The 15,321-nt window shown below is 46.0% G+C and overlaps 1 protein-coding gene across 1 annotated transcript in view; it reads left to right on the plus strand.

Moving 5' to 3' along the window:
* The first annotated feature begins 8,700 nt into the window (after positions 1 to 8,700).
* LOC119431502 (sodium- and chloride-dependent glycine transporter 2-like) overlaps positions 8,701 to 15,321 on the plus strand; it is a 31,456-nt gene continuing 24,835 nt past the window's right edge. Inside the window, exon 1 of the mRNA XM_037698983.2 lies at positions 8,701 to 8,831. Within this exon, the coding sequence (XP_037554911.2) occupies positions 8,702 to 8,831 (130 nt within the window). The 5' untranslated portion in view covers position 8,701. The remainder of the gene's footprint in view (positions 8,832 to 15,321) is intronic.

Genomic DNA, 15,321 nt, shown 5'->3' on the forward strand with positions numbered 1-15,321 from the left:
GACCCGGCGGACCATGCAGCCCACCTGGTCTCCCACCTTGCGAAGTTTGGCCAGGGTGGTGTCGGCCCTGCGTTGGTGGTGTATTAAGAGGCCAAAACCGCGGATCTGCTTGGCCTCACGGATCGGTCCCGAGGGTAGACTGATGCGTAGCCGTGTCCCGAGGGGAGGGACGTACGTGCACAAATTCAGATTTAGCCGGGGTGCACTGGAGTCCGCAGTAGGTTGCGTAATCGTGGACTACGGTCGCTGCTGCTTGCAGGCAGGACTCCATGTGGCCCAGGTTACCTTGCGTGGCCCAGATTGTGATATCATCTGCGTAAAGAGCGTGATGTATACGAGGCAGAGAAGTCAACTTGGAGGGAAGATGAAGGAAGCGTGAGAAGCAGTCAGGGATCTTTGAATGCTATCGCGTTCCACTCTTAAAAGCGAAGTTCAAGCGCCCTCCAGTTCTTATAGGAGGAAAGTACAGATCACTGTGATGGACAAACCTACTTTAGCAGATGGTGAATTCCCTGCACATGTATGGAGGCAGACGAGAAAGATGCAGGGTAGCCTATTAGGAGATGGTATAGGGATCAAACCAAAAGCCACATTCGACAAAGCAATAGCATTTCTGCTTGTCCTTCTTTCGCGCTTTCATGAATGCGTAAATTATAACGCTTGGTTAATCCCTCGCTCAGGGCATGCGTCATAATTTTTTGAGAGTAGATGAAGAAGAAGGTAAAGCGTTCGAAATGTAGATGCATCTCATTTAAATATGCATACAGGGGTAAGATTATATTGACATTACTAGGTAATTTGCAAGCAATCCCCGTTACATCTGCCTGTATTGGCTCAAATGTTGTGGATGCCCATGCCGGTGAGACGTTCTTCCCAAATTATAGGACACCTTACTGTTGTAAGCAGCGCAAAAGGCTGTCCTTTGTCACCTCTATTGTTTGTACTTGCGATTGACCCATTGTTAAGGCGTTTTAGCGAGAGCTCGCTTGTAAGGGGTCTTCCTATGCCGGGCAATGGGTGCATAAAAATGTCAGCGTATGCGGATGACATTACTTTGTTCTTACGGGATGGGGACAGTCTTGTAGATGTATTTCGTATTTATAATCAGTATGCATCATTGTCAGGGGGTAAAATAAATATGAGGAAATGCGAAGCATTAAATTTAGGACACAGTGCAATAACATTACCAGGAAATATTAAACAGACCGAGCATATGCAAATATTAGGCATAAAATTTTCTACAAGTGGTGTTTCACCTCACACGTGGAGAGACATTATCAGCTGTATTAAAGCACAGTCGGAAGCAGTGACTGCGTCGCCACTGCCGCTAGCAGGAAGGACTTTCTTTATTAAGAATGTATTGTGCAGTAAACTGTGGTTTGCTGCAAGAGTGGCTCTTCCGCCGTCACCAACAGTACGTGTAGTAAACAAAATTATTTTCTCATGGTTCTGGCCAAACAAGACACAATACGTAGCACAACAATTTTTGCATCTGCCGAAAGCCAGCGGAGGATGGAGCTTGCCGTGTATAGTTACATTTGGTAGACTGCTGTGCACTAAGAGTACATGTGACCTACTTAATGATGATGAGTACCCAGGTAGGCCACTTCTCCTTTATTGGCTGGGTCATTACCGTCGAACGCTCATGCCACAAAGTTCAGGCAACTTGCTTCCGACAGCGGTAACTACAGCACCGCAGTATGCGGCGGCTGCGCGCTTACAGAGCCAGCTTGTGCAAGTAAGGAATACAAAGTGGCGTACGACACCAGTTTCAAGGCTTTGTGACATGTTGTGTGAGACGGCTGTGCCTTCAGGGACAGCTACTACAAAAACATGGACAGCCGTTTCTTCACCTGATTTGCCTTCTAAAGTGAAGGATTTTCACTGGCAATATCAGTGGGGTATTCTACCTACAAGAGACAGGCTTGAACGCTGGGATATGGTATCGAATGATAAATGCATACATTGCGCGCAAACAGATACCAAGAACATGTAGTAAAGGAGTGCGTTGTAGCACGCACCTTCTAGAAGCTGGTTGCAAGATTATTTGGAATATCAATCGTGCGGGCAGCACGGCGGCGTGATGGGTTTGCGAGTCTCGTCTACTACATCGTTAGCTACGTTTTGTGGTGCTTCCGCAACATTGCAGAACGATCCCGGCAGCCAAATAGAGCAATGTACCCCAGAGTGCGCAAACTAAGGGTGATAATATGGGGTCATCTTGAAGAACAGCTCTTCAAGCTCGGTGAAGCCGAGTTTCTTCGCCGCTGGTCTACGCGGTACCTAACCGTGTCTCCAGGCAAAGTTTTGCTACAGCCAGAATAATGCCCAAACCTGAGTAGAAACTGTACCTGTCTGTGCTTCGGATGTCATTCATGAATTCGACGCTGAAATTTATGATTTTGCATGTACACTGTGTAGTGTTTTTGATGTGTGGCAAAGTTAATGTCAAGCAGACGCAATTTACTATTTTGTTTGCTCATCTGTTCTGTTTATATGAAGTACGACGTATTGCATGTGTGGTATGTTATATTGCACTGTATACGTTCATACAACAGTTGTACGCGTGCCTACGGGTAAATAAATTTCCTTGTCAGCAAAACAGTGAAAGAAACAAATGAGAACGCGATGGAATGGTATGTCTGCCTGCAGTATTAGATTTCTGTAAATGCGAGGTCTCGTTGCAGCGTAGCTTTCTGCTTGGGCCATTGTACGCAATCAGTTGAGAGCAACGCAGCGTGAGTTTTGTGAGTGGGAGAGAGGTAGCGACATATCTTTAATGGCAGAAAGGTGGACGGGATGGCCGGAGTGAAGTACCTCTAAACCTGCTACTCGACTCTGGGGAAGGTGTTTCGTGGAAGAAGAGAAACAGATGTGAAGAGGTGAAGTTGAGGATGATGAGAGATGCACAGTATATTGCTTAATTAAGTCACTGGTACGGCAGTTCAAGAAGAATGCGGTCGATTGCCAGCAGTTTAGATTGGGAATCGAGTATGATGAATGCTCTTTCAGATCCCTTTATCATGGTATTCGTTGATTATTTTCTGCTGTTATTTAGGCGAAAGCGTCAAATGGGCGAAAAGGCCAGCGGTGTCTGTAATAGCAGAGATAGGGTACCTAAATTCAAAATGGCTGCGACGCCACGTCATTTTCGCATTCACAACTCATAAGAAGTGTTTATGTGTCCTCGGATTTTCTCACCTTTCTTTGGTGTTCATAAACTTGCTTGCGTCGAAGCTTCCGTCAGTTTTCTCCCAATTCCTTCAGCGCCTGTCACCTACGTGTAGATGCCCAACAGTCAAGTTCTTTATTTACCCTTAATGAAGTCCTTATCGGGGTTCCAATCTGGCAAAAGCAAGATGTAGGTGGGCAGACTCTTGCGCTCTGTAAGCGATTCAGGTGCAACAAAAAATACTCCAAAGAATAAAGTGCGTGTCGGCTGTGACGTAAGTACTTGTGTTCACGCCGAAAGAAAAAAATCACTGCCCCTTCCATTCCTTGAAGATGCTCGAACAGTGAAGCTGTGTTAGTTACACCGAGTGTCATAACTCTTACATGTTCATGTGCTACACGTGCTGCAATTGCGTAAACATAAGTAAACACAGATCTGCAACAGGAAGTTATATTACATTGAAACGTTGCGAGGCGAGAAGAGGCAGCGACTTCCGACGCTACTCGACGAGTGTCCAGTTCTCTGGTCGATACCTGCCGAGACACCGCCAGAGGCATCGGCTGCAGTCACGGACACCGCGTGCGTTCGGTGCGAACACGGTGAAACGTGGATGGCGTCCGCAGCAGCTTTACGCGTTGCGCGTTATCCGTAAGGTGCACCGCACAAAACACCTTCTCCTATTGCCTCTCCTCCTCGCGCCTAGCGCGGCCTTTCATTGGTCGCCTCCTCCCCAACACGCTTCTCCTCCTCTGCTGGGCACGTGACCTGCCCTCCCCGGTGCGGCTCTCATCCTCTCCTGGTCGCTTGAGCTGCGTGATGCCGGACAGACGGCGAAGGGTCGATAAGAACAGCTTCGCTGTTAAATATAACCAGACGCTGTCCTAGGTGAAAAAAGTATTTAAAACTTAATGTTTCAGCTCCAACATGGAATCTTCGTTTACACTTATTCACAATCTTCGATGTAAGCAAGGCTTCCGTGTGTGGGCCACAACGTCACGTTCGCAGATGTTGTGTTCACCTTGGTCGGCGTCTCCTTTCTTTTTTCGCCATGTTTTTTCCCGACCGGACGAGATTTTGTGAGACTCGACAGTTCCATGCACAGCAGTCGAGGTGTCAGCGATGAAGTGACGATTGCGCACTTGTTTATATACACGAAAGCACTTTGCCGTTTCACAAAACTGCATCTGTCCATTTCTTGGACAAATACAACTCTTTTTTTTAAATCTTCCTTAAATGTGTAGTTTGCTAATGCGATTGTTGTAGGGACAGTTAGGCAGAAGGTTATGGTTGTGAAACATCCTCTTTACGGATGGTTAAAGATAAGTCGAATAAGCATCCTAATTACAGCACGACCTACATCTTTGTGAAAATAAACTATTCTGTAGCTTGTAGGCGAAAAGCGCAAAGGAAATTTTACGTGCAGATTTGTACCAACTTTTCTACTTGCGCAAAACATTTAATGGTGCTTTCAATTTCTTTATGTGCGGCTAAGCGCACTAGTGGAGAATTGACGACCCGCATCTATGTGGCAAACAACTAGGATAAAATATTTTGGCGACAAGTAGATTGAAAATTTCAAAAAATATATCTACCTACCAGAACCAAAAAGTAATTAAGAGGCATGCCGTAGCGGGGGACTCCGGTTTAATTTTGACCAACTATGGTTTCTTACGGCGCACAAAATGCACGGTCAATGGACATTTTTGCATTTCCACCCCCATCGAAAGCCGGCCACCGCCACCTGGATTTGATCTCGCGCCTTGGGGCTTAGGAGTGTAACGCCAAAGATTCTATGACACCACGCGGGGTGAAAGAACGTCTGTGCAGAATCGGAGAAACTGATCTTTTAACGCGATAGCGTTTAGGGCCCCATGTCGCAGAGAATCCGGCGTCAGCAACCGGCGTGTGACCGCGGGTCCCACAGAAAATCATCCAATCACATCGACCACGCAGGTCCTCCACGTTGTGGAAGGTTTTGGGGAACAAAAATTGAATTTCTCGCAGTGAAATCCGTCAGAAAAATGGTGAAGTACGACTTTACCATTCGGCAACGGATTCGCCGTCGGATTGTTTACCAATCGGCGTCGAATTGTAATTTGAACGTACGATAAAACCTGATTCTTCTACGAGGAAACTCAAACACAAGCCTATTTTCCAGCATTTCTACTATACCTGCGCGCGTCGGGGCAATAGCAAACAATTAATAATATAATTAACGAAAGGTGCTAGGGCCTTCACATTTTAATATAAAACCACTTATATTGTACCTTTTAAAAACGTATTTCCAGCAATGTATTCAGTTTAAAAGTGAAGTCGACTTTAAGAGGATCGGTGTAAGCTTGGTCTTTGTGAGCTGGCTTTCCCACGTTCATTGTTGCAGTCAATGAAGCCTACTTGCCGTATGCGAACGATGCGATACGAACCGGTCCCGATAACGCTACCGCGTTCTACTCTTAAAGGCGAAGCTTAAGCGTCCTCCAATTTTTCTGCAAAAGCTTGCATTTTTAAAATAATGGTCTCAGTATATTTTTGTATGGCTAAGCCCTCTAGTGGGTAAGTGTCATGTGTTAACGAACCAAGATAAATTTTAATTGAAGAAAAAGAAGCGAAACATCAGTTGGAGCCGCGGCGTTTCAGCAGGGATAATTATCCTATTGTTATATTGAACTACCCGGTTCTTGGCCAGTCCCCCAGAGTGGATATGTGGTATTACCACCTAGGTTCTGCATCTGCATCTACAAAGACCAAGTAACCAACTCCAACAAGCTTGTAGAGGTATGCAAAATGCTTTCTTCTCACCTAACAAAGCCTTCTTCCGGTGTCTTAAAAACAAGCGAGCTGCCTAGCCAGGTAGCAGACCTGAATTATCGGCGTTGAACAGGTTGCCCTTGTGATAATGAGCATATGAATAAGCTAAAAAGAGCGGCGACGATACCTCCGATTAATTATCTTGCGCGCATCAGTCATCCGCGGTCTCGGCACAGAGCTCGCCTCTTGTTTATGTTGGTATAAACGCGGCACCGACAAACACCAAAAACACTACCGGAGTTTGCCCGTAGTGCTGTCTTCTGTAGCGAAGCGCATGAGGCTAAGTTGACAAGCTACAAAGGCCGAACAATTGTCGAACTGCCGATCACTGAGCAACGCAGGTCCCTGGCACTCCGTAACAGCCAACATTATGTGCGACACCATCTCTTGACAAAGGGAGCCTACGCGACAACAGAAAACGCGCACCGGCAGCGGGCTCTAGCAAAGGGTTGAAAATAGAGAGTCGTAGATTTAGCCCACCCAAAGTTTGCAGACGCAAACACCGAATTTACAAATCAGTGCAATAAGTTATACAAAAGAAATCGAAAGGAGTGCAACATAACCTAAGCAGGGCGTGACGCCTTGGGTTCGCAAAGGTTTCTTTGGGTACCCAAAGCCACACGCGAACCTGCTTGTGTGCACGGAATGTAAAACTTTGAAACAGATAGTTTTAGAGCTTGTGTACCCAAGCTCCATTGCGTACCCAAAAAAACCTATACCCAACTATAGGCCCTTTACGGTTTTGGTACTTTCTTTGCGTTCATGGTGATGTATGAAGCGCGCAGAATATACAAGGACACGGTGAAGGTGGACAAACGAGCGCTTACTCACAACTGTATATTTTTGGAAAGAGAAAGAACACAAATGCTCCAGATATCTGCACACAGCATGTGTACTCAGCATTTGCACTGAGCATGTGCAAAACGATTCAACAGTTTATTCCATAAACAGGTAACAAAGGTTCAGGCGAATGCTCAGTGTACATGCACAGTGTAGATAGCTGGTGCTTTCATGTTGCGTCTCTTCCCCAAAATAAACGGTTGTGAGTAAGCGCTCGTGTGTCCACCTTCACTGTGTCCCTGTCTATTGTGCGCGCTACAAATATCACCATGAATACTTTCCAACTCATTCAACTAGCTGATCTGCTGCAGTTCTTTGCGTTCTTTTGTACGGCCGGTGGTTTGCGTCCAGCAGATTTGGGTGCGCAAGATCTAAAACAACGTGTTATAGGCATCAGACTTGCCCTGCTTAGCCCGATGGCGCTGTTTCAGATCGCAGCCACGGCAGCAACATTTCGATGGAGACGAAATGTAGAAACGCCCGGGTACCCTGCACTGGGTGCACGTTACAGAACCCCAGGTGGTCAAAATTTGTGTGCCGCATAATCATATCGTGGTTTTAGTACGTAAAATCCTAGAATTCATTTGTAGGCATCAGGGGCCATTTTGATCCGCGCTATGCGCTTATAACAGTTCTTCTGACGGCATGCTGCCTAACGGAAGGTAGCGTAAATTTGTCCTGTTCGCAAAGATGTGGTCAGGGGACAACACAAAGAATCCATCCGCTTTTTTTTTTTGTAATTTACGCTGCTTACTTTTTAGCCCACTGGTGCTTCGTACTATATATGGCGGCTTTTGACAATTAAGAACGGTAAATCTTCGCGATTATTACCAAGTTTCAGAAGAAAATGCTTGCGCGTGTACGTGTGTTTGTGGGATTCGACACTACTATAGAAAATTATTGGCTGGATGACGTTGAAAAAAAAAATAAGTCCGACATAGCGAAACACATACCCGCACTGCCCAACATCAAAACTGCGTCACATGACAAACAAGTGCCTGTACATGACAAAAACATGACAAAACTGTGACATGACAAAAACACATGACAAAAACTGCCTGTACATGACAAACAAGTGAAATCTTTCGCAACTATATATATATATATATATATATATATATATATATATATATATATATATATATATATATATATATATATTCTATTATGAACTTCAGAGCTATACCTTAAGTTTTTTTAAGGTTTCGAATGCGTGTCCTTCAGGCGGATTCCACAACGTACAAGGGTATTGCGAACTGTTCCATAAAGTTAGTTAATAAGTATGCAGAGGTGGGAGTTTCAGAGGCTTAACTCAAGACAGGAGCGCGTCAAGGTGTTCGTCATTCAGCGGTCGACCGAAATGTCTGGTTTTCAATAGCAACACAGACCCTTCGAGAGCCCATGCCACCAAGAAATAAACTCGCGACAACGCACTCAGCAGTACAAAACCATCATTCCCTCAACCAGCAAGGTGAAGGAGAGCTTCCCACACATTCATAACAAGACCAAAGACTATATGTCTAGGCTCGTGGTACAAATCTTGCCAAATTCTATAAAACCTACTTCGACCACCAAGGTGCACTTAAGAAAGGAGATTCAAAGGAACGCAAACAAAGTGATTTACAAGGGCCCAACAAAGGAAGCTCCAGAACTGAGCAAACGTTTCGCCAAGGGGACGTGTCGGGACTCGAGGATCGGGAGCGAGGACTTTGGTGCCCGTTGAAGCCGACTCCCTTTGTCTAAACGATGGCTCCAGTCGGAGGCTACCCATGTTGTTTGCCAGCTGTTCGACCTCTTCAAGGTGACAGTCGTATTGCTTATACAGGTTGTTTGTCTTACGCGAAACCACGAGAATTCTCTACTTGCGATCGCAGGGGCATCATGGAAGCAGTTGCCGAGCAGCGGGACAAATGGAGCTGCCACGCGGAGTTCATTTTCTCGTGCGTTGCTCTTTCCCTCGGCCTGGGAAACATCTGGAGGTTCCCGTACCTCACCTACCAGAACGGAGGAGGTACGTGAAGGATTGCGTATTGTTTCACAGATGTGCAGTGATGACGCATTTGCAAAGAGGGACATTGCCATCACCTCTGTGAAAAGTGAGTTAATTATTCTGTATTCTTGTGTCACACTGTGGGGGCTGGGACCTCTGTCAGGCCTTTGTGCCTTTAGTCCCACTCACCCCTCGTTTGGGCGAGAAATAAAGTTAATTCTATTAAAAAAAACTCTTGCTAAGGTGATTAATTTTCAATTATGAATTATTGTCCGTGGTAGTTGCTGTGCAAAAATATGATATTGAAGCTCTACATCGTCTGAACGAACATATTATGCATGGTGGATTGCAGCAACATTTTATGTACACCCGTGAGCAAAAGTATACGGACCACGGGGTCGCCGAAAAAACTGAATTTCTTCGTAATTAACAGCCATAAACTGGAAATAATGGGTACACTGAAAAGTTCGCAATGGCAAGTTTGGACTGCAGTCCTCAATTTCAAGTTGCGTTCACAGGCAGAGGAAAAAAGTCGTCTTTATCGCGCAACTCCTGGTCCGTATACTTTTGCTCACGGGTGTATGTATGTATGTATGTATGTATGTATGTATGTATGTATGTATGTATGTATGTATGTATGTATGTATGTATGTATGTATGTATGTATGTATGTATGTATGTATGTATGTATGTATGTTTGTTGTTGTTTGTTTGTTTGTTGTTTGTTTGTGTTTGTTTGTGTGTGTGTGTTTGTTTGTTTGTTTGTTTGTTGTTTGTTTGTTTGTTTGTTTGTTTGTTTGTTGGATGGATGGATGGATGGATGGATGGATGGATGGATGGATGGATGGATGGATGGATGGATGGATACATACACTGAGACACTTGTATGTGTCATGTATGTATGTATGTACGTATGTATACATACGTACATACACTAAAACCTCGTTATAACGAAGTTGAAGGGAAGCCGTAATTATTTCGTTATATCCATTATTTCGTTATATCAATTACAACACTTTTCGGCAATGTATGCTCAGTTGGATGCACAACTACAGTAGAACCCCGCTGCCACGTTCCCGGGTGCAACGTTTTCCCGGCTGTTACGTTGCTTTCGGCCAGTCCCGGCACGGCTCCCATAGGACCCAATGCACGGGGAACCCCGCTGTTGCGTCGCAACTGTGAGACCTTTCCCGCATCATGCGTTGCGAACTGCCGCCCCGCGCCGGCCCAAGCGGCCTAGTGACTTTTCATGTCGCTTGGCTTGGTGGCTTGACGATGGGATTGGCCGCCCAAAGTGCCGGGAGCAAAACCTGTGACGTAGTTTTGGTTTCCACTAGCGAAATCATATCCTTAGAAATCCGTATTCGCTACCTAAAGCCGGTGTCTATGACAAGTTGGAGCCCAAACATTTTTTTTTGGTTCCGTATAAAGTTCAACGGCGATGAAGGCGTCACCGCGCGCCGTGTGCTGTGCGAGGGTCAGTCGATGATTGCGGTTCAATATCGCACGCGCGCAGCAGAAAGGCGGGGCGGAAGCGCGCTGCTTCTGTCGCCCGCGATGCACGGAGGGGAGAGGGTGGGGGGTTACTCCGGTGCCGTATCTTGAAAGCGATCTGAGACGTAAAGCCCCTTGATAATTTATCAAGGGACTTTACTGTGACATGGAAAAAGTGCGCGCGCGCGCGGCGTTGGCATCAACTGAGTACTGCGCCGCCGCGCGCTGCCAGCGCGGCCCGTATCTTGAAAGCGATCTGCGTTGGGGGCAGAGTCTAGGCAGTGTAGATGCGTCGGCGGCTCGCAGCTTTGTGCGTGCCACGCGTTCGCGGCGATCAGCTTGCGTTGAAGCGATAGACAGTACGAAGGTCACTTCGCTCGCTGCTGCTTAGCTGCTGCTGCGGCGCTGCGCCGCTTGGCCGCTTCTCACGGCCGTCACGTGGACCACCCGCTCGCCCGCTCGTTTTGCCCTGCTGGTTGAACGAGGAGGATGGATCGCTCGGCCGCGCGTTGCGTGGATGCGCATGACCGTGAGGTCGGCGCGAGAGCTTTAAAACAGCCGCGCCGAACGAGTGTCGAACTCCGCGTAATACTTCACGCACCGTGGTCGGGTTTTTTTTTTTGGTAGACTAATATAGTTCGTTATATTCATTGGCAGGTTAGTTTTACTTCGTTACAACGAGGATTCAAATGCGTGGTTCTCTATGGAGATTTCAAGGGGAATTTCATTTACTTCGTTATATCCCGGTACGTTATAACGAGGTTTGAGTACATAAACACATACATACATACATACATACATACATACATACATACATACATACATACATACATACATACATACATACATACATACATACATACATACATACATACATACATACATACATACATACATACATACATACATACATACATACATACACACATACATACACGGACGAATCAGTGAGACATAGAAAGCTTCGCTTTAAATTACCGAAAAGAACTCGAAACATGTAAAATTTCTTTTACCACGTCGCATTTCAGCAAGAGACTGAACTGACTGTCCAATGGTGACACATTCGTGACGTGGAAAGAGACACCGAGGTGGAGGCACAGGCCTTACACGAAAGCAATATTTTTTGCTTCACACATTGTTTACTGCTAAGCGTCCAGTGCACAGTTAGATAAAAGACTGACTCTTTGCGTCAAATGCTTGCAGGTCTACTCTTAATTCCCGAGCCTGCGACGCATTCTTAAAATTGCATTCAAAAACATCATCCAGAAAAGAAGGCCTAGAACAGTGTTTCCTTCAGACAATACACAGGCATAATACTTGATGTTTCGGCTCCGTTGACGATAGTTAAGTTGGTTCCTTCGTGCCACAATTCCTTGACCGAGGTGCTGATGTAACCTATAAAAGAAAATTGTCGCAGTTTCACCCGAAAGGTGATTTATCAGCTGCGATAGAAAATTAGTAGAGAGCTATACAGAGTAAGGATAGTAGTTTTATCAGCTGTATAAACTTGGACAAACTTGGACATGTAGCAGCACCAGCAACGCGCAGAACTGTTGTCGACGTCGTCGTCGTTTTGCCGCGTTCGCACCGAACGCGCGCGGCGTTGGCGACTGTTGCCGGTGCCTCTGGCGGCGGTTGGGAAGTTTTCAACGAGGTCAGAACGGGACAGTGGTCAAGCAGCGTCAGAAGCATGACCTACTGTACTACTGACCTGACCAGCGAGCAGAACTCCAGCGCGCCTATTCTAGCTCATATTTCTGCCAATACGAGCCTTATGGCGCTACTAGTTACCTCATCTGCGCCGCACTTTTGCTATCGTCTGCTCGCAGCCAAGCCGCGATGTTTGCTTGGGTATGCACTTTATACGACTAAGAAAATGAGCAAAAGTACGTTGATTGATGAAATCAACAATAATGCCGCACTGCTACGTGACTTTGTGTAACTCACGGCAAAGTAAGACGCCTGGCGTGCGCCTTACATTGAGTTCCTGATTTACGCACCTGGGTGAAAAAAATTCATCAAGGCATGCAGTTTCTAGAAAAGGTGAGGCTGTCCTAGTGTTATTTGGCGGTGTGCCAAAAATGCAGCTACATGCCTTAAATTGTTATACCTAGGTGTTCTATGATTAAAGAGATGTGCCCGTACATTTATTGTCACTTAGTGGCATTTCCCGAATACCTTTGCCACCGGTATCAAATTTGCATCGCGAGCATGCGAGGCAAGGGTTCTAAGGAATCTTTTTGAAACAAACATTTGTGCACATAAATTGTGCCGTAGAAAAAAAAAACTGTATTACCGTTGGTGGCTTATCGCGTTCATTTTCATTATTTATTCGCCTCTTTTAACGGCCTGACATCCCCACAATCAAGTTCAGATTGGAAGCATATAGCCTTTACTTCACTTGAGATGGTTTTAGGCCAGAATATGACAAAGACTGAAGGCAAGATGCACTGCTTTCAATAATTCTATCCAAAAGCGAGCCGCATGTAATCAGCGAAAAGGAAGTGGAACGAGATGCAAGCACGTACGTTATACAGTCGAATTTTATACAGTAAATAAACTGTCCTCGGCCGTATACATTATGCGCGTCGCAAATCACCACTGATCACCACTGATTACTGCACCACTAGTCTTCATTGAGAGTTTAGAAGATTGCGAAATTGACGGTGCCCGGACTTCCCCACTGTGCCTTGGAATTTTATTGCAGATTGTAGACTTTCTTGAACAGTACAATGCACCAATTAGACACATTCCGGGACCCAAAATATTTGTTAAAGGGTCCCGAACAAATCTAGCAACATGAAAACATTCAGCGCCAGCTTTATAGTACTATAAAGATAGTTCTCACTATCACAAGCATAACAATAAATCACAATATGCTTAAATTTGAGCACGTTGCGTGAATGAAGCACTTGTACAGCGCGCCCGCGAGTGCTGTAACCATTGCACGTCGATGCTCAGGAGGGTTAACTCGAGCGCCCCCTTAGCGGCGAAGTCTGGAACGAGAACTGGCGCAGGCGGCTCCATAGAGAGCCGCCAGCTGACCAGGTCAGTATTTGAGTAGGTCGTGGTCAGAAGTCTTTACCACCTTCTCGCTTCGAAGCGTTTTAACAGCGAAGCTGTTTAAGCCAGCCGTAATTTGTAGGGCGTAGCAAGAAACTACCAAGAAAGGAAATAAACTTTCTTGCCGAGGCGGGATTCGAACCCAAAGCGAGTGTCGTAACCATTAGGCTATACTTGTTTTTCTTTATTGTCTCAGGTGCAAAATTCACTAATTTATCAACACCCGAGTTCAAAGAACTAACGCATGAAGAGACTTTTGATGTGACTGCAATCATGTTGTTTGGTAAATGTTACCACGAGGCTATACAGCCACGACTGCAGAGCACGCATTTATGCGAACTATATGATTGCGTTCGAGCGTCGTCGTCTTCGTCCAAAGCTGGCACGTTCGTACGCTCGTGCTCTGCGAGGTGAAGAGGTTTTGCGCGCTATGAGAGCGAGAGAGAGAGAGAGAGAGACGCATGCACGGAGCGAGTCTCCTGGAACGCAGTGTCGGCATTGCAACGCGGTGTCGATGTTGCAAGCTGCGCTATGCAACGCGCAGTGACGGCCGTAAGTGCGAGATGCGCGAAAAGAAATGATCATCATCATGAGTAATAAGATGAAAAGTTCGCGCGCACTTCCGGAAAATGCTGGGCTTCGATCGCCCAGCTTCGCTGTTTCCAGCGTTGCACGGCCGAGTGCAAGGTTAAGCGTTTTATATAAATATGCATTTGGTGCCGCAGCTAAACGTCCCCTCCCCTCCCTCCCTTCCGTACCCCCCCCCCCCCTGGCCTTTCGCGCGACGGAAGAAGTAGCGTTTGCTCTCCGCCGTGCGTTCGCTCCCCGTGAAAGGGCGCATTCCACGCGCGCTTTCAATCGCACATTCAGCATACGGCCAATGAGATTTTTTTCTATACGCCGACATGACCATCGGAGACTGAGCCCTTAAGAGCTTCGCTGTAAAAAAAAAAAAAAAAAAAAAAAAGCACGCACTCAAAAAATGGAAACCGACGCCCCAGTGTGTCCGCTGTTTTTCTACGGTAACAAACAGTGCTTCCTTCAATATGCAAAGTGGCCCTTCTTTGCCAGTAGAGTTGACTAGAACTAGCTCTGGCTCCTTCACGATAACATGTGGCCCTTCTTTGCCAGTAGAGTTGACTGAACTGGCTCTGGCTCCTTCACGATAAAACGTGTCGCCTTGTATGTGTCGTGGGGTCCCTTCTGCGGCGCAGCAACATATTTGGCGCCCATTGCGTTTCGATTGTCGTCTCCCCGTATTGTTAACTGCCAATTGTCAGTACAAGTTTCCCTCCATGATATTAAAAGCAGTTTCGTCCTTAGTAAAAGTGATGCCAAATATACACCTATGGAGACTGTTTACCGCCTTGAAGCCATCATGTAAAATGATTGTGGTGGTGCAGGTGAAAGCACTTATAGCCGCATAGAGTAACTGGCTTTTCCTAAGACGATAGGGATGCACGGAACCAAGAAATTTCTAACTGCTGATAGCAAGGCAATGTTAAAATCAAGTTATGAGGTATTACGTGCAATATAACGATCGGAGTATGAGGCACGCTGTAGTGGGGGACTCCGGAATAATTTGGACCACCTGGGATTCCTTAACGTGGGCCTAAATCTAAGTACGTGGGTAGTTTCGGATTTTGCCCACACCGAAATGCGGCCACCGTGGCTGAGATTTTATTCCGGGACCACGTGCTTAGCAGCCAAACGCCATAGCCACTAAGCAATCATGGCGTGTTCGCAAGGAAGTATTATGCAAATCTTGCTTCGCTATATAGAATCCCATTGATCATATGATATCCTACAAAATGCACATGAGGATTTTAAACGTGTTACGTTTTGATAACGTCAGCATCGAGGCACACGCACACGCAGGCACACGCACATTCCATTGCAAATATATATATATATATATATATATATATATATATATATAAGCGGTGCCCAATTT

The sequence above is a fragment of the Dermacentor silvarum genome, chromosome 10, assembly GCF_013339745.2.
Source record: "Dermacentor silvarum isolate Dsil-2018 chromosome 10, BIME_Dsil_1.4, whole genome shotgun sequence".
Taxonomy (NCBI): domain Eukaryota; kingdom Metazoa; phylum Arthropoda; class Arachnida; order Ixodida; family Ixodidae; genus Dermacentor; species Dermacentor silvarum.